The sequence below is a fragment of the Brassica napus genome, chromosome A7 (assembly GCF_020379485.1).
Source record: "Brassica napus cultivar Da-Ae chromosome A7, Da-Ae, whole genome shotgun sequence".
In the NCBI taxonomy this organism is placed as follows: Eukaryota; Viridiplantae; Streptophyta; class Magnoliopsida; order Brassicales; family Brassicaceae; genus Brassica; species Brassica napus.
This window is the reverse complement of record NC_063440.1, coordinates 16,694,524-16,716,825: the sequence shown is the minus strand read 5'-3', so window position 1 is coordinate 16,716,825 and position 22,302 is coordinate 16,694,524. Positions and strand designations below refer to the sequence as shown.

Genomic DNA, 22,302 nt, shown 5'->3' with positions numbered 1-22,302 from the left:
ATATGATCTCTCTATTTTGCTTCTATATGGTGTTTTTTAGCTAGAAATTCAGCTTAATTTTTTTTTTTCTCAGTTTGGTACGGTTCAGTACACCCGAACGTGAAATGGTATAAATTTAATGCCGGCAAACCGACGTGAGAAGCTTCCAAAAGAGGAATAAATTGCTATCCTAAGCCTCATAGCAAACGACACCAGTCAACTTTTTTAAAATTTACGTTACAGCTTTCTACGTCAATTAAATAGGCACACTCAAATACTATTTTCTCTTACGAATATTAAATTCATCAACATAATTTATTATTCAAACTTACTTTGGTTTATAAAAAAAAGTGATCACCGCTTCCAATGTCTTCGCATTATAAAAGAAACAAAACTTAACTTACACTTTCAGAAACTTTAAAACTCCCAATTTTAATTAAACTGTTCTTTAACTAACATGTAATCCGCGCGAAGCGCGGACAGAGGCTCTAGTATGATATAATTGAATGCTCTAAGATGAGCAAATGATTTCTCTATACACACACACATATATATATGTGCATCTTGTTACAAATAAACAAGCAAAAGGGACAAGGAAGATGGAAGCAATGACATAACAAGATGTTGAAAGAAAAGTTGGCAACAAAATCGAAGTAATAATCTATGAATAAGCATGAAAACGCCCCCTTTCAGCTAATCCTCCTTTTTGTTTATTGAACTCATTAATTCATTCTATTTATTTTTTATTTTTTGGTCTAAATGTTAAAATTCATTCTATTTATTTATTTATTTTGTATATTCAAATGATTATCTCTTGAAAATCTTTATCTTTTCAAAACCATCTCTAATGATATACAATAATTTTTTCTATAGTTTACTCTAAAATAGAATAATTCTATTATAAGACTGAATTTATTTAGTGACTCACTCTATAATATAGTAGAATATAAAGTAATATAGAGTAAAAAACAACATTACTATATATATTTCAGTATTTCACTATATTATAAAGTAATTCTATTATAAACTGAATCATTGAAGTAAATTTAATTTTTTATAGAATTACTATATCTTAGAGTAGAATATAAAGAAAATTATTATGTACCACTGAGAATTTACTAGAGATTATTCTATTTATAATAGAATTACTATAAACTTAAGGTCGGAGTAAATCATACGCATTTCATTAACTAGTAAAGATCGTGAGCATTATTATAATTATATTCCACGTCGATCGAAGACGGATCACTATGATGGTCTACCTTCTACGAAAGGCAAATTTGTTTGTAAGGTTTGTAATTCGAACTTCATTCCCGTTTTGGATTGAAATTTATATAATAATAGGTTTATTTGCCAACTACTTATATTTTAAATACAAATTAAGTGAATGTCATTGATTTTGATATAATGTAATTTATGACATTTATAATGTTGGGTTTTATCCTTCTTTTTTACAAGTATCAGGTAAATGTATTGAAGTAAATAACGTGATCAACATAATATAAGGTCAAAAACACCTGAAAATTATTCCAAATAAAAGGAGGAACCATCCACGTATACTTTTATTCATCACGTACATGCATATATACCAATGTTCTATTCCACATCACCTATGTAGTATAAAATTATAATGTATAGAAAAATTCTCTCAAATGATCTTAAAATATGATTTTTTCATTAAAAGAAAAAAAAATACCAAAAGATGTTTCATTAAAGAAGTAAAGATATTTTACTCCTTCTTTATAAATATTTAATATATATATAATTATTTAAATAAATAAAAAGTAATTTCTTTTTATTTTTGAATTATACGTTTTTGAATTCGAACTTTTATAATTTTTTGAAAAAAAAAATCAAAATTTTATTTTGAATTCCGAATTTTTTATTGAACCTATTTTTTTATTTCAAATTTGTAATATTTATTTAATTACTTATTAAAATCCTTAATCCAATCCCAAAACCATACCTTTCAAATTTAAATCCAATCCCAAAATCATACGTCTCAAATCTATCCTCTGAGTATAAATTAGTTGTGGAAGCACTGTAGCACTGGTTAAGGTTTAAACTTTAAAAGTTTTTACATCCAGATCTTGGGTTCGAATTCCGGACCATGCAATTTACTGCAGAATATAAGAAGCTTATCGGAGGTTCCATAATACTGTAGGTAGAACCATTTGTTGTAGCCGTCTGCAAAAGACAGTGCATGTCCATCGAAGATATCGTACATGGAGAACCGTCCATAATCCAAATATTTCGAAAAGAGCTTCATCGTGAAATTCTTATATGTGGAACTGTTCATAAGTACATATGTTGCAATTAGTTGATTATCATATATATTAGAGTTATGAATTATACGATGATGTAATATCTTACTAAATGCTTAAAAAAAATATAAATTAGTTAACCCTAAAAATTTGACGTTTAATGAAATCTCTTTCGTTCATTTTGACTTTTGAAAACTATATTTAGGATAAAAAACATTTAAAATCATCCTAGGAAATTTTTTTAAATATATTTTTGGTATTTTTTTCTTCTTTTATGGAAATATATCACAGTAATATGATAGTATGTAAAACACAAATTTTAGAGAAAATCAAAATATACAAGTGGGGATATTCTCTTTTTACCGAAATGAGAAGAAAAAAGAAAGAAGAGAGATTCATTTTTGGGGATAAATATCAAAGTCTCGTCTCCTTTATTATCTCTCCACACTCAAAATCTGTAGCAGAACCCTTAAACCTTATCCCCTTTCCGAAAGCACATCGAGAGATAAAGCTTTAGCCTTTAGCCATGTCTGCCTCCGCTTCTTCCGTTTCCCTCTCTTCCTTCAATCCCAAATCCCTTCCTCTCTGCGTTTCCCGCTCCGCCTCCGTCTTACCTCCCTCACTCTCCTTCAAACTCCACTCCCTCTCCTTCTCCGCCGTCAAATGCTCCTCCTCACCCGCCCAATCCCCATCTCGTTTCGTCACACACGTCGCCGTCTCCTCCGATTTCGAGGTGGAGGAAGACGACATGTTCGCTGACGACGACTCCCCGCCGCAGGAGCGCAGCTCCTTCTCTGCTGACCTCAAGCTCTTCGTCGGTAACCTTTCCTTCGATGTCGATAGCGCCCAGCTCGCTCAACTCTTTGAGAGCGCCGGTACCGTTGAGATGGTTGAGGTAAGAAGTGATTCTCTTCCTAAAGTTTGGTGCTTTATAGTTTTGCTGATGAAGTAGAGATTGCTTATTAGTTTATTGAAAATGGGTTATGAGTCTTTTGATGATATGATGTTTTGATATTGTGATGAAATGGATTGGCTTTGTAGGTTATTTATGACAAAGTTACTGGCAGAAGCAGAGGTTTTGGGTTTGTGACAATGTCCACTGCAGCGGAAGTTGAGGCCGCAGCTCAACAGTTCAATGGCTATGTAAGGAGATTACTCCTCTTCTTTGCTTTGTTGTTTATAGAGTATCTTTGTGTGTGTATGTTCTTGTTCTTTGGCTTCTTTTCTCATGTTTTATGAAATGCTGTTTCTCATGTTACTTATATGATCTTTCTTGTTTCTCATTTGGGGATTTGAGTTGGTGAGACAGTCGTTGAGCCTTTGTTTCTTTGCAGTACAGGCTTGTTGTTTGTATCTTGCAGTTTGATCTTTTAGATTTTGTGCATTGTGGTTGTTTTTGCTAACGATGTGGACATGAACATTGTAGGAATTTGAAGGCAGACCCTTGAGGGTTAACGCTGGCCCTCCTCCACCTAAGAGGGAGGAATCATTCTCCAGAGGACCTAGGAGTGGTGGTTACGGTTCTGAACGTTCCAGTTACGGCTCTGAACGTTACGGTTACGGTTCTCAACGTTCAGGACGTTCTGGTTACGGTTCTGAGCGTTCCAGCTACGGTTCTGGGTCAGGTTCGGGATCAGGTTCATCAGACCGAGTTTATGTGGGCAACCTTTCGTGGGGTGTGGATGACATGGCTCTTGAGAGCTTGTTTAGCGAGCAAGGAAAGGTTGTAGAGGCCAGGGTCATTTACGACAGGGACACTGGTCGATCCAAGGGTTTTGGGTTTGTGACACTCGGCTCTCCTCAAGAGGTCACAAGAGCCATCAGTTCTTTGAATGGAGCTGTGAGTAATCATCATTTTGTTTTGATCAGTAGTACTTGTTAGCAAACACTGTCTGATACACTTTTTTGTTGGGCTTCTATAAAGGATTTGGATGGAAGACAGATTAGAGTCTCGGAGGCTGAGGCTAGACCACCAAGGCGCCAATTTTGAGTGAACATGCATGCAACTTCATGTTCTGGAGGTGTAGCTCATCTTGACTGACGACAAGCTATTTATGTTTTGGGCTTTTGTTTCTTTATTTCACTTTTGATTCGTTTTGGGCTTTGAATGTTTTGCCTTTATCTTTGCAGACTAGGGTTTTGGACTTTGTTTTTTTCTTATATATTAAATCTTTCTTTCATCCTTATGGTGGGGGCAAAGCCCAAGTACCTGTGCAGGCTAGGGTCTGTTCGTTATTCAATGCTTTTTATCTTCTTCTCTTGAAAGAAAAAGTAAACAATTTTCCTAAAACATTACAAATTTTTCGTTTGTAATCAGTTGGATCCATACAATGTTGTATGGTCTGGTTTTATATGTACCACACATTCGATCCCAGTTTTATGAAAATGGGCCTAAGATTGATTATCTTTGACCACGGACAACACAGATAGTAGACGCATTTGAGTGTAAATAGTAACACTTTTTTCAACCAGTCGAGTGGCATGGCTTCACAAACTCACAAGTGAACGGTTCGACCGCTACAACATAGACGTTAACAGTACCAGCAAATCAACATATTACGAAAATTCATTACTACATTTTATTTAAGAGCCGGTTTTTAGTTTTTTTAGTTAAAAGTTAAGAGACGGTATAAACCGATTCTTAATTTTTTTAGTTAAAAGTTAAGAGACGGGTTCTTATATTCCGCTAAGATCATGTTTATCGGTAGTCTTTTATCACAATTTTCTAGAATAAAATTATTAAAATAAATGAAAATTAAGAAAGAGAAAGCTAAAAGGTTCTTAGTTAAGCAATTTAAAAAACGTTTCTAGTTCTGAGATATATATGTGTCATATATTAATTGGTTCTATTCTATAATGAAAAATGAAAAATAAATAAATTTATATAATATTAATTTTTCTTTATTTAAGAACCTCTAACACGTTTTCAGAGATAAACATGCTTTAAAAAAACTCATCCTAAAAATCTTCATTAATCATACTCTGAGTATTTTTGCTTTTTTGTCAGGCTTATGTCAATCGACTCAATTGTAATAAACCAAAAGTGTTTTTAGGAAATTTCCTTCATTTACATTCCTCTCTATTGATTGTTTTTTTTTTTCCTTTGTTATTCCAAGAAGAGTTAGGCTTTTTGGACTTAATCTCTCTCTCTCCAAAACCAATCTTTAGCTGTAAATAGAAACAGTGGCTGAGCTAAGTTTAAGTTTTACATGGGTCAATATTCATTTAATATATAGTTAAAATGATATATGAGAGAGTTGAACTCAAGACATAGGGTCATAAAAGAAGATCTTTACCAACAGACCACAACAATTAGTGTGATATTAGTCTATAAGACCATCTTTGGTGTATTTTCCTATTTTTATCTCTAAAATATATCAATTCTAAAATTGAAATGTGTTTCTTTTCAATGTATTCTTCTATTTTCAGCTCTAAAATAAATATTCTCAAAAATATTTTATTTAAATTTTGAAACAAATATTTTAAATTTATGAAAGTTGATAATTAATCTTATGTATTTTTAACTTTTACAAATTTCATAAGTTATGATTTTGTTTTAAGTAATGTTTTTGTAAAAGACTATTACATAAATACAAGTGTGATTCTATGTTTATAAAAACCGTGTTTCTAAAAACAGTTGTTTTGGTTATAACTATAAAAGTTCTAAAAAGTAGTGAACTATCTTATAAATAAAAAGTATGACTCTTTAATAGAAGAATGTTATTTTTGCTTCCATATTTAGAAGAAAAAATAGTAATTTTTATTTTAAAAGAAAAATAAAAATGGATTGGAACATCTTTTCTTCTACTATAACATTTAGAAGTGGAAATAGCAATTGGTTGTAGATATTCTAAAGTGACTCGGCCACTGAACAGAAACATGTTTAATCTATTTATTTTTTTCACCGAGTTCACTCGACTTAGGAACGAAATAAGGCTGACCCATGTGCTTAACCACTAGGCCACGCACATCGGTGATTTAGGGTATGACTAGCGGTTGCGGTTGAGGGAGTTTGCGGATGCGTGTAGTTGTGATTTCAAGCGGTCTTAAGAGATTTGTACAACTGGTTCTGCGGTTAGAAATTGGTGCGTTTGCGGGATATTTATGACTGGCTAACTACCAAATGCAACAACGGTTAGATAATAAATCAACAATATTTACATTTTATATAATTATAAAAATATTAAAAATAATAATATTATAATAAATATAAAAATTATATTAAAAAAGTTATAGTTTTAAAATTTTAAAAATTATAGAAAATAATTTTTATTTTTAGAATTTTATAATATTAATTAAAATATAATAGATATATTTTAGTATTTAAAATTTTTATTTAATATTTTATTTTTGTATTTATACTTATCTTCCCGCAACCGTAAACGCTAACTGGAACAGCTTTTGAATTTATGAGGTTTAGAACGGTTTAGAACGGTTTTGATGATTGTTGTAAAAAAATAACAACCAACCGCTACAAACCGCAAAAGCTGCGTTTGCCGATGGTATCGAGAAAACCAGTCATATCCTTAATGATTGTTTTTTTTGGCAACTCTAGTTGTATTGATGTTTTTAATATATTTTGTGTATATATAAAAATAACTAGTTTAAAGCAATTTTGATTTATTTGACGGTTGAGATTAAAAAAGAACTTTTTATCAATAGATTAATAGGATAATGCTAAATTAATATCAAACCTTGTATATATTGTGCGGACGTCACGTGACGAAGAGTAACTTCAACGTCATTGGTCTTAAGAAGGAAACAAAAAAATGAACGAAAGTGAAAAACAAATAGGACATAGCAATAACCGAAAGCAGAGAAGGAACATTGAAGTGAACTAATGGAAGATTATGTCTCAAAAATGAAGAACACAAAAATAATAAATGCCACTTTGCTCTTTCTCCATCATACTTCCACCACCCTTCTTGCCTACAAGTTAGGCATTTTCTTCCTTTTTAACTCATTTTCCTTTGTGCACAAAATAAAACTCATATCCTTTTGTCTTTATTATATAAAAATCAATTCCATAACCAACTCAATCTAGACATATTTAACTTAATCATATGTAGAAGCAAGCTTGTGTTATAGTGTGAGAGCACTATTTTAAGCTGACTATATCTCTATATATTTTACAAGTGTTTTCTGGAAATGATATTCCGATCATTTATTATTATTTTATATTTAAATGTGGGTTTAGTGATTGACAAGGACGGCTTAGAGCATGGAGAAAGGGAACATGGACTCTGGGGTTCAAACAGTTTTTAACAAAATTAATATTAAAAAAGGTCTAAATTTTTGAAAAATAATTGGGAATATGAACCCAAAATTTTTAAATTGTCTATAGATACATGTAAAGTTAAATAATTTTTTTTCCCCAAAGGTTCATTAATACCTTAACTCGGCCCTGGTGATTAAGGTTTAGTGGTTAGGAAAGGTTTAGAGTTTTGAATAATTTAGTTATTAATCTTTCAGTTAGTACTATTTTGAAAAAAAATCTCTTTGTATGCTATCTTTGTCATAATTTGTATGCTATCTAAATAATTTGCCTTTTGAAATATAACAAATAGGTGTCGAATACATCGAGAATGAGCTAATTATGTTGTTTGAAAAATTCATCATGGTCGATTATTATTAAGTTAACTTGGAAAGTGAGAAACCCAAGAGGAATGTGGGGGCACAATAAGAAAACAATACAAAAGAGTTAAATACGCATGCAAGCATGCAAATACAAATACAAATTAATGGCTTCAAGAAGTAATTATATGTTTATAATCTCTAAACCCACAACATATAATCTATTGGGGCAGGTTTCACTGAGTTCTTGGGATTGCAATTCCTTTTAGTTTAATATTATAGGAGTAATTTGTTATCACACGTATATAAGTATATACTTCATAGAATGGGGTTAACTGTCCACGGAAAACAACATTTAAATAGCTAACTGAATAATATAGCTATTTAGTTCCATAGTCCATACTATTGAATAAGCTGTGGAGCGTACCATTTCATAACTAAAATCTTCAGTATATTATCGTATTGTGTTATCTATCATTGTATTGGATTATTATTTGTATATTATACAATGCGTGCTCTTTTTGCAGATATATGTGGAGTAGATGCATGGCCGTGAGTTATATATCCCTTATCCACATGAACAAGGATATGTGTAAAACAAAAAAAAAAGGGTAGGGGAAAGGTATGAAAATACTCTATGTTTGATGCTTAGAACAAAGAGATAGAATAAGGAGTTTGACTACATAGGGAGAGTGAATGAGAGCACGGAGAATAAAAACCATAACTCGATTACTTTGTGTTTCGTATTTCAATCATCAAGCACAGTGCTCCATAACCACAACCAGACATTATCATCACTAAGAGTTTACAATACATATATATATATATGTGTGTGTGTGTGTGTGTGCATATGTTACATATCCGCCCATCACTTGATCAAACTTTCATTTAAATATTAGAGAGATAAAGTAAATTATGTTTGGACCCATCTTTTTGTCCAGAATCCAGATATATGTAGACAAATGATAGTGAAATTCTGATTTCTAATTTCATCTTCAAAAATGAAAATTTTGTTTTGTTTCTTATAAAAGGGAATCAAAAAGTGAAGCAGCTTTATATCTAATCAGTTTATTTAAGAGAAATTCCCTAGGATATCATTTTTTAAATTTTTTTCACAGAAATAACATTTTTTTAGTAACTTCACAAAAATAACCTTCAATGAAGAAAATGACCAAAGTAAGTTTTATTAAAAGGTAAAAATATATTTACCGTAGGATTAACTAATCTAGACTTAAGGTTTAGAGTTAATGGATAGAGTTTTGGGGATAAAGTTTCAAATTTTAAAAAATAAAAAATTAAAATTAAAATTTTCAAGGACTATTTTTATGACAAAAACTTAAAAAATGCTATTTGAAAGAATTGCTCTTTATTTAATCTAAAGATGTTTCCTTTGTCACTTCATTCTTTTTAACACAACAAATTTAGATATCATTATGAGTGTGATTGGTAAACAAGAAAAATAAATGAGAATAAATAAAATAAAGTAAATGAAAAGAAAATATAAAAGGTGGAAAATGACAAAAGCAACAGTAATCAGCGTTAATATATTTTACCTGCCAAACCAAGAGAAAAGTTTAGAGTATTTTTTCCACTTTATCAACAACACCAAGAGTAAAAGTAAAAAAAAAATGATTTTTGTCATAATTTAGCAAAAAAAAAAAGAAACTGAAAAGAAAAGAAAAATTTATTAATTTTTCATCATATTTTACATTGAGCTTTTTTCGTTAGGTTCTTAGATTTACTTACATTAAGTCTTTGATTTGTCTTATTTTCTTAAACACTAACGATTTCATTAATTCATTCATGGAAATATACAAAGTGAGATACAATGTTAAGATACATATGCCGGTAGATCGTAGACCTCCAGAGACAAAACCCCAAACACATGAAAACTAAAGCTTCAACACAGAGAGACAATGACCAAAGAACCGATCTTTACTAAGCTAGGTAACCAAAAGACCCAACACTCTGAATAGCTTCAACACAAATCAGATAAAATGGAACAATAAAATAAGCTTGAGAAGAGCTAAATCCTCGCTCAATCTACTGACAAAAAGGAAAAAAAAACGAAAACACTATTTACTACTTTCATCGAAAAGCCAAAGAAACCGAAACTGACCAAGTCTTCAAAAGGATATGGACCATGCTCTTCTACATGACCAAAGCAATCAAGAACCAGAACCCATACCTCGTCCATACATTTAGATTAACAGATCACCAAAAAAACTTGAAACCGAGGGTAAGAGGCAATGATGAAACATCCAAAGATCTAGGATGAAGACGAACAAATCACACACCACAAAAGCGAAACCTGCATAATCAAACATCAAAGATCTATAAAAAAGAAAGCCTCGAAAAATCCAAGATTTGGCTTTAATAACTCTTCTTCACGGATCCAAGCTGAACCGAGAAAAACCAAAATGAAAGAGGTCAAAAAATTCAGTAGAACAAAGATCGGTTCGATTATAACTCTAATATAAAAAAGAAATAGAACACCGAGGTTCGAAAGCCATTGAACTGGTCGAAGACATAAAAATGATTTGATCAGCCTTTATTTTCTGATTAAAAAAAGATTATTAAAACTCGTGCTACAGATTTAATGTATCTCTTATATGTACTCCTTTTTGTATTATGTAACTATTTTTATGTTAAACATCTCTCATATGTAATCTTTCATTATTACTATACCAATTTCTTATTTAGTTTATGTTATTTAATACAACTTTCAACCAAAGTTCTCTAAACATCTATACCATTTTGATTTTTTTTGGTTCCAGAATCATTGGAGTTAGTTATTAGATATCAAAGATGTTTCATACAGTACTTTTATGTTTAGAAAATAGTCAAAAAAGGAAATGAGGAAAGCTAATAAAACAAAAAAATAAAGGGAAGAGAAAAAACAAATAACGAGAAACAAAAGGAAATGGTCCACGCGTGCCAACATGAATTGTAAGTGCTGGTGGATGCAACGCGCGCGCTTAATTTTCTCACGTGAAAAATTTCCGAAAATACAAAGAAAACTATTTAATAAAAATATTGAAATTTTTCCAAGAATAAATAAATAAGCATGACGAGAAGACGCACTCTGTATTTATAATGCTTCTTCTTTGACATTTGTACGGTGTGTACCACTCTCGTTTATGAAGCAAACCCAAAAACTATTTTTAACTTTCTGTTTTCTTTGGGGCAAATAGATTAGATTTTTCTTTGCTTAATCAATGGAAGTGAACACTGAAACCATGCAAAAGTCAAAGTTTGGAAGAATCTGTGTGTTCTGTGGAAGCAGCCAAGGCAAGAAGAGTAGTTACCAAGATGCTGCTGTGGATTTAGGCAACGAATTGGTATTACATACGTATCTCGATCTATGTTTACTCTTGACAGCTTCCATACTCTGGTTACCAAATGCCCTCTGTTTTGTTCTGTTACAAACAAACACTTAACATGTTATATAACTTACATGTAATTTTTTTTTGTGCGAACTAACCTACAAGTACAAAAACCTTTAAAAGTACTGTTGATATGTGAAACTTGTGTTTCTTTGATAGCTCAGTTTTTCATTTTCATTTTTATTATTTTATCTTTTATGTCTGCATATGTATGATTGTACAAATAGCAGTATCTTTGGTTTTGATTCTTCTTCATAGCTCATTAGTCAATCGTATCTGTAGTAAGAAAAAATGACTGAGAAGATTCATCTCTTCGTTTTGTTTGACTTTGCAGGTTTCAAGGAACATTGATCTAGTGTATGGAGGTGGAAGCATAGGTTTGATGGGTTTGGTTTCACAAGCTGTTCATGACGGTGGCCGTCATGTTATTGGGTAAACTCTTCAACCAGTTACGTAATCAGAGACTTGAGATTAATACATACTAATAAGTGTATTTTTCTCATTTTTGTTCTCATTTTACTGCAGAGTTATTCCCAAGACACTCATGCCTAGAGAGGTATTCTTGCTACCCTGAGAGAAAAAAAACTTAAAACTATTTTAGTTTGGTTCTTGAATCCTCTTTAACTATTATATTTCCTATCCATTAAATCAAACCTTTTTCATATAAAGCAGTAGTTTTGTATGGTTGCCTTAGAAAAAAGTGAGATGGAGAGATTGATTGCTAAGTCTTTTAAGGAATTTTAAAATAATCCCATTTGCTTACATGCCATCATTGCTTCTGTGATAGAACAGTCTAAAGCTACTTTGCTTTCCTTCTTTTAATTTTATTGAAAGTCTCAAGATTATTGGTTAAATGGGGGATTTCTTTTTGGCAGTTGACCGGTGAAACAGTAGGAGAAGTAAGAGCAGTTGCAGATATGCATCAAAGAAAAGCAGAGATGGCTAGACACTCTGATGCTTTTATTGCCTTACCAGGTTAGTATTGAAGTTTAAAAACCTTTCTTGAATCTTGAAGTTGTTCAAAGTCCCATCTGTTTTTGTATCTGTCAGTTCTCCAAACAAGTAATGATTATGTGAGATAAAACTTGTCACAGTCTAGTTACACAGCCTTGTTTAAGGATCTAATAAGCATCTTCTTAGGCTTTGTACTTTGTAATTTCTTAATTGTGCAAAATCAATTAAAAAGAAGAATAATAATGCTGATTAAAAAAAGAGCACCGAAAAGGGTTTTAACTCTTTGACTAGTATATTGCCAAAGAAGATGGAAGAGGAAACATTAGTAAAAACATGTTTTCTTCGTCAAATTCAAGCTGTATACATTCTCTTAAGTTTGAAATTTTAAAAGTATATGATTTTCAGTTTTTATATGGACAATTTTTCTTAAAAAAAATAGATAAAGAAGCCTTGACCCATCCACATCTCGCACTGAAAATAAGACATATCTCTTGCTCCATATAGCTTGTTGGGTAGTGTTACTGTGACCAAAGTTTTAATTTTTTTATTACCTGTTTCATGTATAAAGACAAAACCTAAAACAGTCCTAGAAAAAGCATGTTTTGCCCATACAAGGAGGTCTTGTTCTTCAATAAGACCCTGCTTTTGTGATCATGTCCATATGTAAAACAGAGAGTCAGAGAACAGGATGAGGCATTGAATTTATCAAATAATATAATAGTAATAATAATGTATAGAGATTATAATCTCTTTCTGCTTCTGAATATACAGGTGGGTATGGAACACTTGAAGAACTGTTGGAGGTCATAACATGGGCCCAACTTGGGATACATGACAAACCGGTAAAGATTCAAAATTTTGGTGGATAATTTCAAACCCAAGTCATTAAAAACTAATCTTCATTGTTGTGATGCAGGTGGGTTTGCTTAATGTTGATGGATACTACAACTCTCTGCTCTCTTTCATTGACAAAGCTGTTGAGGAAGGATTCATCAGTCCCAATGCACGCCAGATCATAATCTCTGCACCCACTGCTAAGGAGCTTGTAAAGAAGCTTGAGGTAAAGCAATATGATGGAACCAAAAGAAAGAAACTGGTTTCTGAAGTTTTGAAAACATATAAACTGTGTTGTTATTGTTGTCTGTTTGCAGGAGTATTCACCTTGCCATGAAAGGGTTGCATCTAAGCTTTGCTGGGAGATTGAGCGGATTGGCTACTCCTCTGAAGACTGAGGATCGTTATAATCATATAACTATAATTATTGAATGTCAGGAGATTTCAAGATAGATCTTACTTTCAGGAAGGAAACAGTGTTTTAAGATCTTAGAAACTTTTGATTAGAAGGTGTAAACTGAAAATTTCCACTGAGGGAGAAAAATATTTTGTGTAAATTTTATTACTTCTCTTTAACTCTGAAATGTTTATGTTTCAATGAATCATGTTCCTCTGTAACTTAACTAATGAAGTTAAATGTTTTTGGCCTTTTATCTCAAACAAAAGGAATCAAAATATGATCTTTCTATTAAAAGAGAATCAACTTTTGTTGTCTATACAACATCGGACTAAACTAAACTCACACAAGCAGTTGCTGTGTGCAAGAGACTAAGATTCACAGTAACGACTCTCTAATCCCCTATGCTCTGTGCCATTATATGGTTAGAGATTAATGATTCTTCTTCGTCAGTATCTCCACAATCATAGCAGAACTCTGAAGAACAAGTTGAGTTCTCAGTCTCTAGATTCTTAAGCTTCTGGATAGCATCTTGTACATCAAAGAAAAGAGCATCTTTAACTGCTCTCACCGAATCCTTTTTCTGATTATTGATGTTCTCTTTCCTGACCAGTCTAGTAGACTCAGCTTTCTTTTGGCTTCCCTCATATGCAGTTGATCAATGTACTTGTCATGCAATGCCCCCTTGTTTTTCACCTGTTTCAGCACCGGAGGGCTAACGAGCTTTGCTTGATCTTTTGGACTTTCAACGATTCTCGGAAGACTCTGCCCTTCATCCACTGAAGTTGAGAGAAAGTCGGTTGTGGCGCCAGGCTCAAGAACTGAGAAGAGATCAAATCCATATGACTTTCCTTCTCAAGTAAATGTCTGATAGCTTTCTTTGAGAGATTGCCTCTTCGCTGAGTGACGTATCTTATTAGCCTTTGGTGAATTTGGTTTTAGTAGTAGTTTACTTGCAGAGAGTGAAAACTGCGGAAGTGGTGGTAAGTTTGTCTTCTTCCTGGCTCTCTTGATCGAGGAGTGATGAGATCAGAGTTCACCCTATCGAAACATTCTTGAGCAGACTTTCCAGGCACCATCTTAGAAACCTTTCTCCAGAAATGAGGGCTTGGCTTCACTGTCAAATAAGCTCCTCTCCTCACTATCCTTTGCAATTCTCATCCTTTTCCCCTTAGCAGGACAGGACAAAACACTAACTTTTTCTTCTCCATCAACAACATTACAATCTCTAAGCATGTGCTAAGTCTTTGGACGAAGACGACTTCTACTTCTATTCCTAGATGATCGATCTCACACCATCTCCTAAACAATTTTGATTTCCCAGATGAAGCTAATCTCGCACTACCTACATCTACTCAAAACACTGTTACCTGATTCTCTCCCACTAGAAGAAGCTCGACGTTCCACTTCCACAGATCCTCCTCCGCTCGAGAATAATCGAGGAGACCGTTACCCTCGCTGAACGGCGAAGTACCGATGTAGCTGTTTCAGGCAAGACGACGGGGAGTTTCTTTCTCGACATCGCAACGGAACTGGAGCAAGCAGTTACTTGTTCAAATCTATTAACTGCAACTACTGCTTCGGTTCGGTTCAATTTGGAATAGATAGTAACACCTAAAACAAAATCTAACAACCCGAGTTCCAAACCATACCGAACCAAAATATTTCCGGTTCAATTCCTTGGCATTTAAAAAAAAAAGAATATATAAACGGAATGACAGCTCTAACTAATACGCAGAGGACAGTTCTGAGGCATTCTTGTTGGATTTGGTGTTTTGCTTCTTGGTTTTGATTACAGCAATTTTGATTACAGCAACGGTGAAAGAAGTGTTGTGTTAATGGTGTGTTGAGTGTTTGGTTGGTGTGGTGATGTGGGGTTAGCAGAACAGGTTTAACACCTTTGAGAAGATCCAGGTTCTTGTCGGTTGTCGCTGCCATTTCTGTGTTTTGGAGTTTTTCTCCTGGCTTTAAATAATTGTCTCTTCCAGATTGTCTTCTGCATGTCTTGGTGGCTTCGGTTAGTTGAGAAATTATAAAAAGGTTAAGGGTGTTAGGTTCTCCGATGAAGGATCAGTTGAGAAGGAAGCTTAAATTCTAGGCTTGTGTGTTGCTTCTTGGTTGGTGTATGGTGTTAGACTCTCGAGTTCGTGTTCTGGTTTGATACCGAAAACTGAAGGTTCATGTAATCTTAATCTTGTGCCGTTGTAATGCCATTGCATCGCTGTTTCTTTTTAGTGCAGTTCGCTGCACGTAATCCGGCTCGTCCAAGCCTAGAAATCCTATCTCTAATCTCTTTCTCAAGGAAGATAAAAGATTATTTGTCTTGGGGTTAAATGCAAGAGTGAAGATTTATCTAGTGATCATAGTAGTTTTTGTATGTCACCTGTTGTTTGGGTTTGAGTTTTCCCTTTGTAGGCTATGCTTCTGGAGATGTTAAATTGTTTCCGTCGGATTTAGATTTTCACCCTCGTATATTCTTCAGTTTGATGGATCAAAATCAATTGGTAAAAGAAAAAAAAAAAACTAATATGCATTTATTTGTTTTAGTGAGATTTTCTAAAGGCCCATATATATATTTGGGCTGGGCCGTTACACGAATAATCTACATCATCATATATAAACACTAGGTTCCGCCACAACTATCACTCCTCTCCTTCAAAAAAAAAAAACCCTAAAAGAAATCATTTGACGGCGCCTCTCCACACTCCACAACCATGCCTCCTAAGTTGGACCCGAGCCAGATCGTCGACGTCTACGTCCGTGTAACCGGAGGAGAAGTCGGAGCCGCCAGCTCCCTCGCTCCCAAGATCGGTCCCCTCGGTCTCGCCCCCAAGAAGATCGGAGAAGACATCGCCAAAGAGACCGCCAAGGAGTGGAAAGGGCTCCGCGTCACCGTCAAGCTAACGGTTCAGAATCGTCAGGCTAAGGTCACGGTGGTTCCATCTGCCGCGGCGCTTGTCATCAAGGCCTTGAAGGAGCCGGAGAGGGACCGTAAGAAGGTGAAGAACATCAAGCACAATGGTAACATTTCGTTTGATGATGTGATTGAGATCGCTAGGATCATGAGGCCTAGATCTATTGCTAAGGAGCTGAGTGGGACTGTTAGGGAGATTCTTGGGACTTGTGTCTCTGTTGGGTGCACTGTTGATGGGAAGGACCCTAAGGATCTTCAGCAGGAGATTCAAGAGGGTGAGATTGATATTCCTGAGAACTAAGGAATCGAAAAAATGCTGTCTTTTTTTTTTCCTCAATTAGAATGACTCAGTTTTGGATTTGTTGTTGTGTTTTCTTGTTTCTGTTTCAAGAACCATAATGAGTTTATCAATCGCGGTGTCTTGAATGATCAGAATGTGAGGTTGATTTGGTCTTTCTATGCTATTGCTTTGATCTGTTTGGTGGATTGTGGTAGTTTGCTTATCGTTGGCTAGAAGTATTGTAGTTTACTGCATAAGGATCATTTCGTAGTTAATCCTAAACTTTCACTTCATGAGTATAATGTTTGGATTCATTTCATAATCATCCTAAACTATCTCGTTGAGCAATTGATATCATTTTCTTTGGTTTTATTGTGAACTGTCTTTGCATCGTGCTTTCATGCAACTCTTCCCTCTTCATTTACATTCTTCAGTATCATTAAGATTAGGAATAACACACACAATACACTGTCTCTCTAGTGACTCTTCAAGATTTCACTTTCTCACAATACGAGTATCAATTGGAACTCTTAAGCTAATAGACTGATAACTCTCGTTCGTTCTACAGCTTTAAGTAATTGTTGAAGAAAGCTTTCTCTCAGAGTCTTTGCTCTTCCTTCCTATCTTCTTCAACGTCATCATCTGGTGCTACTTACAGCTAATCATTTAGGTTTTCAAGACTTCCGAAACAAAACATAAAACTGGAGAATCACCATTATCTATCTATATAGTAGAACCAACGGATTATTTTGAAGATGACCAACAGATTTAACTCGCAAAATGTTACAACTTGGGTATTTCTCATTTGTTCAAAATCTTAAATGAAACGTACGAGCTCGTGGAATGATTTGTTGCTTCAAGAAATATTTTGTAGCATACTAGGTGGTGTTGAAGTAGATTGATAGTTATAATAGAAAACAGCAGGCAAAGTTGTAGATTTAAATAGGACCAGAGGTTCAAATAAATCACCAACCCGTTTTTCATACTTATAATTGGTGGTTCATCAATTATCATTGATGACTTTAGAGATAAAACATATTTAGAGGAGAATGGGTTCTCATAGATAGTCGGACATTACAGTATAAATTTTTTGACCTATACCATGTAGCTCCAAATGGACTATTGTTCGAATGCAGATTATAATATTAATTTTGAAACAGATATATATCGAGAGATGTGTTGTCGATCTTGGTATACTTGAGCTGTGCTACACTCTGATAATTTGAGTGACTAATTAAAGGATAAAAATTAAAACAACAGGTACATATACAAAAACAAAATGTGTTTTTATGAAAATGTGTGTTTTATATTTTTTTGCGGAAAAACGCATCTTGCAGTTTTGGTGGGAAAATGTGTTTTTCTGTTTTTGTGAGAAAATGCATTTTTTGGTTATAGCAGAAAAATGTATATGCAAAAAAATAAAATTTACGGTTTAAAAATAATATTTTGATTTTAAAAGGTCATTTTTGTCATTTATCATTTTGGACTGAACTAGATGCATCTGCATCCAGATGCACCATCAAAATTCACCTTCACTTGGATGAGAATTTGAGATGAGTTTTTAAAAATTCAGGTGGATGATCCATCTGGATGTAGCATTATAATGCACAAAACGAACATCAATTTGCATCTTCATCCAGATGGATCACCTGGGTGAGCAAACGAACAAGGCCTATATTAATTGTTTATTAGGGAAGACAAGCATGCATCCTAACTAACTTTGATTTGATGATTAAAAAATTGAACAGTGGATCTTTTGGTTGGGACCATTCATCTGAGCTGCTACTGCTGCAGTCTACCACCAATTCGTTCTGAGGGCTTCAGGTTCCAAGTCTCTAGGGTCTTTCAGAAGTGCAGCAAACGTCTAATAAGCGTTTTCATCCACCAAAACGCATTCTGAAATAAAAAGATGATAACTTCAAATAGTTGTTATCTTTTTTTCTACGTACAAATGTATCCAAATCAAATCTCCGTTTTCTTAGTTTATATCTTCTACTTGCTTTTTTGTGCAATATCATTTGGTGTAATTGTTTTTTCTTACACCAATGCCAAGTTTGGGGCTGTTTGTTTCACCATTTGTCATCTTCATCCAAATGATTCATTTGTATGATCTATTCAGATGATCCATTCACATTTTTGTGATTGTTTGTTTGTCTATCCACATGGCTCATCTAGATGAATTATCTAAATGAATCTTATGTTTGTTTCTTTATTTTCATTTCCATTTCCATTCAAATGAGTTAAGTAAACAAATTACCAAAATACCCTTGTGTTGGTTTAATCATATGTTTGATATTAATTTTAACTATATTATATTTAATTATTTAGTTTAATATATTTACATTAGAATTATTTCAAAATTAACGAATTTTCTTTTTGCGGTTTGGGCGGAAAAAAAGATTTTTTTGTTTTAGCGAGAAAACACATTTTTCGGTTTCGGCGGAAAAACAAGATTTTTCGGTTATGGCGGAAAAACAAGATTTTTCGGTTTTGGCGGGAAAATACAAATTTTCGGTTTTGGCGAGAAAATACATTTTGCAGTTTTTGGAGGGAAACACATTAAAATGAAATTTTTCGGTTTTGACGAGAAAACGAGATTTTTCGTTATTGGCGGGAAAACGCGTTTTGCGGTTTTGGCGGAAAAACACATTTTTAGCGGGAAAATGCGTTTTTGCTGTTTTGGCAGGAAAACGCATTTTGCGGTTTTGGCGGAAAAACGCGTTTTGCGGTTTTGGCGGGAAAACGCGTTTTTGGCGGGAAAATGCATTTTTGCTGTTTTGGCGGGAAAACACGTTTTTTGCGGTTTTTACGGAAAAACGCGTTTTTGCGGTTTTGACGGGAAAACACGTTTTTGCGGTTTTGACGGGAAAACGCGTTTTTGCGGTTTTGGCGGAAAAATACGTTTTTGCGGTTTTGGCGGGAAAATGTGATATTTTGGTTTCCAAAAGTCATCCGGATGATCCATCTGAATGAGTTGTACTTTTAGTGTCTAAACAAACAAAACTCTTTTTTTTTTATCCAAATGACTGGAGAAACAAACAGACCCTTTATCAAGTGACTGGAATTAAAATCAATGAGGTTATATTCTTGCGTTTGCCTTTATGTTTTACCAATTATAATCAACTACCACAAAAACAAATAAAAATATAATAACAAAATGTTAAGTGTTCTAAAAATCGGTAGGTAGACGGCGTCTAAACTGTAAATCAAACTTAAACAAAATGTTTTTTCACGAATGACTTTTTATAAAGTTGGTTTAAGCGTTCAAAAACCAGTCTAAAAGCATGTATAATCAATAATTCCCTATAAAAGCTTAATTACCACTTAACGACTTTTTTAAACATTGGTTATCAACATTGTTCAGAAACTATAACACACAACTAAACCATCATATGACATGTCACATAACTATCATCCACCACAGATTGCAATGCACCAGACTTTGGCCAATCAAAATTGCCATGAGCTAGGGACTTTGTCCAACCTTCAAACACACTCGGCTCCTACAACTTCTTCAAAATCCTAACTTCTAAAACCTGCATAATAATAGCAGATATACTGACCGGTCAAAACCGAGACAATCCAGCACTTGTCTTTGTATCCCCCACTGTTGTTTTGTAATAATATCATGTAACTATTGATTTTACAAGCAGAAATTTGCAAAAGAAAAAAAAAAGAAGAAGTAGAAATGAGGATATTGAAAAACAATTGTCTTTGTCATCTATCCATTTAAGCAGATCAAGTGGAGAACAGACGAGTTGAACCTCCGAATAACATTTTCATCTGTCTGGGTCTGATCTATGTGGAAGAAACTATAACTTTTGGTCCATGCATCTTTTGCTAACCTGTCTGCCCGGCTATTCCGACTCCGAGGAATATGAGACGGTCTCACATCTTCGAAGTCATCCTGTAACCTCTGGGATACATCGATCTCTGTCGCGAATGCTAGCCAGTCCACCGGGTTTGTAGTCATATCCACTAAGTCTGAGCAGTCCGTTTCAAACCGTACTGAAGTAATTCTTCTGTTTTTCATACATGAAGCTGTCCAAAGTAACTCTTCTATCTCAACATGCAAAGCTGAGAAGCTTTTGTTATACGTTCGTAATCCAAAATATTCTAAGCTCATATGATCCTCAAGACTCCACCCTAAGCTACTGATACTGCTGTTATTGATCCATGAAAAACAGTTGTCTATCTCTTTCTAATTTATGTAAAGGCCCAAAGAGAGTAGAGAAAGAAGAATTATAAAAGAGTAATAATAAATAAATAAATAGAGAATTGAATAATAAACCAATCTCGGTTCTGATCGTTCCTAGCGTTGGCTTCTTCCCCGATCATCACCATTCCACCGATTCTCTTTGATTCGTATCGATCTTCGCAAAGTTGATTCATCATGGGCAATGTAACCGGTGGAATTCGCCGAGATCCGCCGCCGTACACAAACCCTAATCATCCTCCTCCGTTGCAGTATCACCAGTACTACCAGGGCTACTATCCATACCACAATCCTCAGGGTGCTACTAGGGCTCCCTACCCTCAGGTTGCTTACGTGGAGCACCAGGAAGCCGTGACTATAAAGAACGACGTCAATTTGAACAAGGACACCTTGAGATTCGAGCCCGATGAATCAAACCCCGGCAAGTTCTTGCTCTCCTTCACCTTCGACGCCAACGTTCCCGGAAGGTACAAAAAAACGATTCTTGTGAAATTAGAGATTGTCTTTGTTGGAGATCTTACTTTTGTCTTTCTTGATCAACAGCATCACTGTGATGTTCTTTGCTAAAGAAGGCAAAGACTGTGACTTGATTGCTACTAAGGCGGATCTGTTTCCATCTACAACTGTTAGTTTCCCAAAGGGTTTAGGACAGAAGTTCAAGCAGCCTTGTGGAACAGGGATTGAGCTGTCTGCTTTATCAGAGGCTGAGTTGGTTGAGGCTAACGAGTCTGATGTGTATCATGTGGCGGTGAAGGCTGAGGGGAAAACACCGAATCGTCAGATAACTCATGCGGTTTTGGAGAAGGAGAAAGGCGAGTACAAGGCTAAAGTGGTGAAGCAGGTCTTGTGGGTGAATGGGAGTAAGTATGTTCTCAAGGAGATTTACGGGATTGGTAATACAGCTGATGGTAGTGGTGGAGAAGATGAAACGGAGAGTGGTAAGGAATGTGTGATTTGCTTGACTGAGCCGCGAGACACCACTGTTCTCCCTTGCAGGCACATGGTATGCATTAGTTTACAACATCTGTTTTGCAATCTACTTTGGAGAGATTTTGCTAACTTTCTTTGGGTGTGTTGGTAGTGTATGTGTAGCGGTTGTGCAAAGCTTTTGAGGTTTCAGACGAACCTTTGTCCAATCTGTAGACAACCAGTGAATAGGCTTTTGGAGATAACTGTCAACACCAATGTCTCCAACAACTGAGCTCTTCCCACGTTTGTACATAGTCAGTTTCTCAATGTTGTTGCTTTTGTGGTGGATATGGAGTCGTTGAAACTATTGTTACTGACTACATATGTCCAAATGACACTTTTTTAATTCTAGTTTTTGTTCCAAGTGTTTAGTATAACATCAAGGCTACTTTGGTACTACTATAAAGACGACTTCAGATCTTGTGCTTAGCTTGAGTTGAATAAACACTGCAATTTCATTGGAAACCACATATACCCAAAGGGCATTCTGAAAGGAAATATGAATTGGTAAAAAAGACTTCAGAAATTTTAATAA

The 22,302-nt window shown here is 34.4% G+C and overlaps 4 protein-coding genes and 1 pseudogene across 4 annotated transcripts; 4 read left to right on the top strand and 1 right to left on the bottom strand.

Moving 5' to 3' along the window:
• Positions 1–2,584: 2,584 nt before the first annotated feature.
• Positions 2,585–4,427, top strand: LOC106352831 (29 kDa ribonucleoprotein, chloroplastic-like). The gene is made up of 4 exons (XM_013792471.3): positions 2,585–3,138; positions 3,285–3,386; positions 3,670–4,083; positions 4,168–4,427. Exons 1-4 carry the CDS (start codon positions 2,770–2,772, stop codon positions 4,231–4,233), a joined length of 951 nt encoding a protein of 316 aa, XP_013647925.2. The 5' UTR covers positions 2,585–2,769; the 3' UTR covers positions 4,234–4,427.
• A 6,456-nt stretch (positions 4,428–10,883) lies between these two features.
• On the top strand, positions 10,884–13,640 carry LOC106356714 (cytokinin riboside 5'-monophosphate phosphoribohydrolase LOG4). The gene is made up of 7 exons (XM_013796443.3): positions 10,884–11,158; positions 11,538–11,635; positions 11,729–11,759; positions 12,079–12,178; positions 12,929–12,999; positions 13,074–13,217; positions 13,309–13,640. Exons 1-7 carry the CDS (start codon positions 11,036–11,038, stop codon positions 13,387–13,389), a joined length of 648 nt encoding a protein of 215 aa, XP_013651897.1. The 5' UTR covers positions 10,884–11,035; the 3' UTR covers positions 13,390–13,640.
• Positions 13,641–13,656: 16 nt separating this feature from the next.
• Positions 13,657–14,837, bottom strand: LOC106355521 (annotated as a pseudogene).
• A 1,183-nt stretch (positions 14,838–16,020) lies between these two features.
• On the top strand, positions 16,021–16,779 carry LOC106352830 (60S ribosomal protein L12-2-like). Its single transcript, XM_013792470.3, has one exon. The coding sequence runs from the start codon at positions 16,103–16,105 to the stop codon at positions 16,601–16,603; it is 501 nt and encodes a 166-aa protein (XP_013647924.1). The 5' UTR covers positions 16,021–16,102; the 3' UTR covers positions 16,604–16,779.
• Positions 16,780–20,851: 4,072 nt separating this feature from the next.
• On the top strand, positions 20,852–22,196 carry LOC106352828 (probable E3 ubiquitin-protein ligase LUL2). Its single transcript, XM_013792469.3, has 3 exons — positions 20,852–21,265; positions 21,342–21,801; positions 21,880–22,196. Exons 1-3 carry the CDS (start codon positions 20,976–20,978, stop codon positions 21,997–21,999), a joined length of 870 nt encoding a protein of 289 aa, XP_013647923.2. The 5' UTR covers positions 20,852–20,975; the 3' UTR covers positions 22,000–22,196.
• Positions 22,197–22,302: the final 106 nt, after the last annotated feature.

Excerpts from the sequence above, each read along its gene's own strand:
- LOC106352831 (XM_013792471.3), top strand. The coding sequence starts at position 2,770 with ATGTCTGCCTCCGCTTCTTCCGTTTCCCTCTCTTCCTTCAATCCCAAA. Across the intron at positions 3,139-3,284 it reads GTACCGTTGAGATGGTTGAG|GTTATTTATGACAAAGTTAC; the intron begins GTAAGAAGTGAT and ends TTGGCTTTGTAG. Across the intron at positions 3,387-3,669 it reads CTCAACAGTTCAATGGCTAT|GAATTTGAAGGCAGACCCTT; the intron begins GTAAGGAGATTA and ends TGAACATTGTAG.
- LOC106356714 (XM_013796443.3), top strand. The coding sequence starts at position 11,036 with ATGGAAGTGAACACTGAAACCATGCAAAAGTCAAAGTTTGGAAGAATC. Across the intron at positions 11,159-11,537 it reads TGGATTTAGGCAACGAATTG|GTTTCAAGGAACATTGATCT; the intron begins GTATTACATACG and ends TTGACTTTGCAG. Across the intron at positions 11,760-12,078 it reads AGACACTCATGCCTAGAGAG|TTGACCGGTGAAACAGTAGG; the intron begins GTATTCTTGCTA and ends TCTTTTTGGCAG.
- LOC106352830 (XM_013792470.3), top strand. The coding sequence starts at position 16,103 with ATGCCTCCTAAGTTGGACCCGAGCCAGATCGTCGACGTCTACGTCCGT.
- LOC106352828 (XM_013792469.3), top strand. The coding sequence starts at position 20,976 with ATGGGCAATGTAACCGGTGGAATTCGCCGAGATCCGCCGCCGTACACA. Across the intron at positions 21,266-21,341 it reads GACGCCAACGTTCCCGGAAG|CATCACTGTGATGTTCTTTG; the intron begins GTACAAAAAAAC and ends CTTGATCAACAG. Across the intron at positions 21,802-21,879 it reads TTCTCCCTTGCAGGCACATG|TGTATGTGTAGCGGTTGTGC; the intron begins GTATGCATTAGT and ends GTGTGTTGGTAG.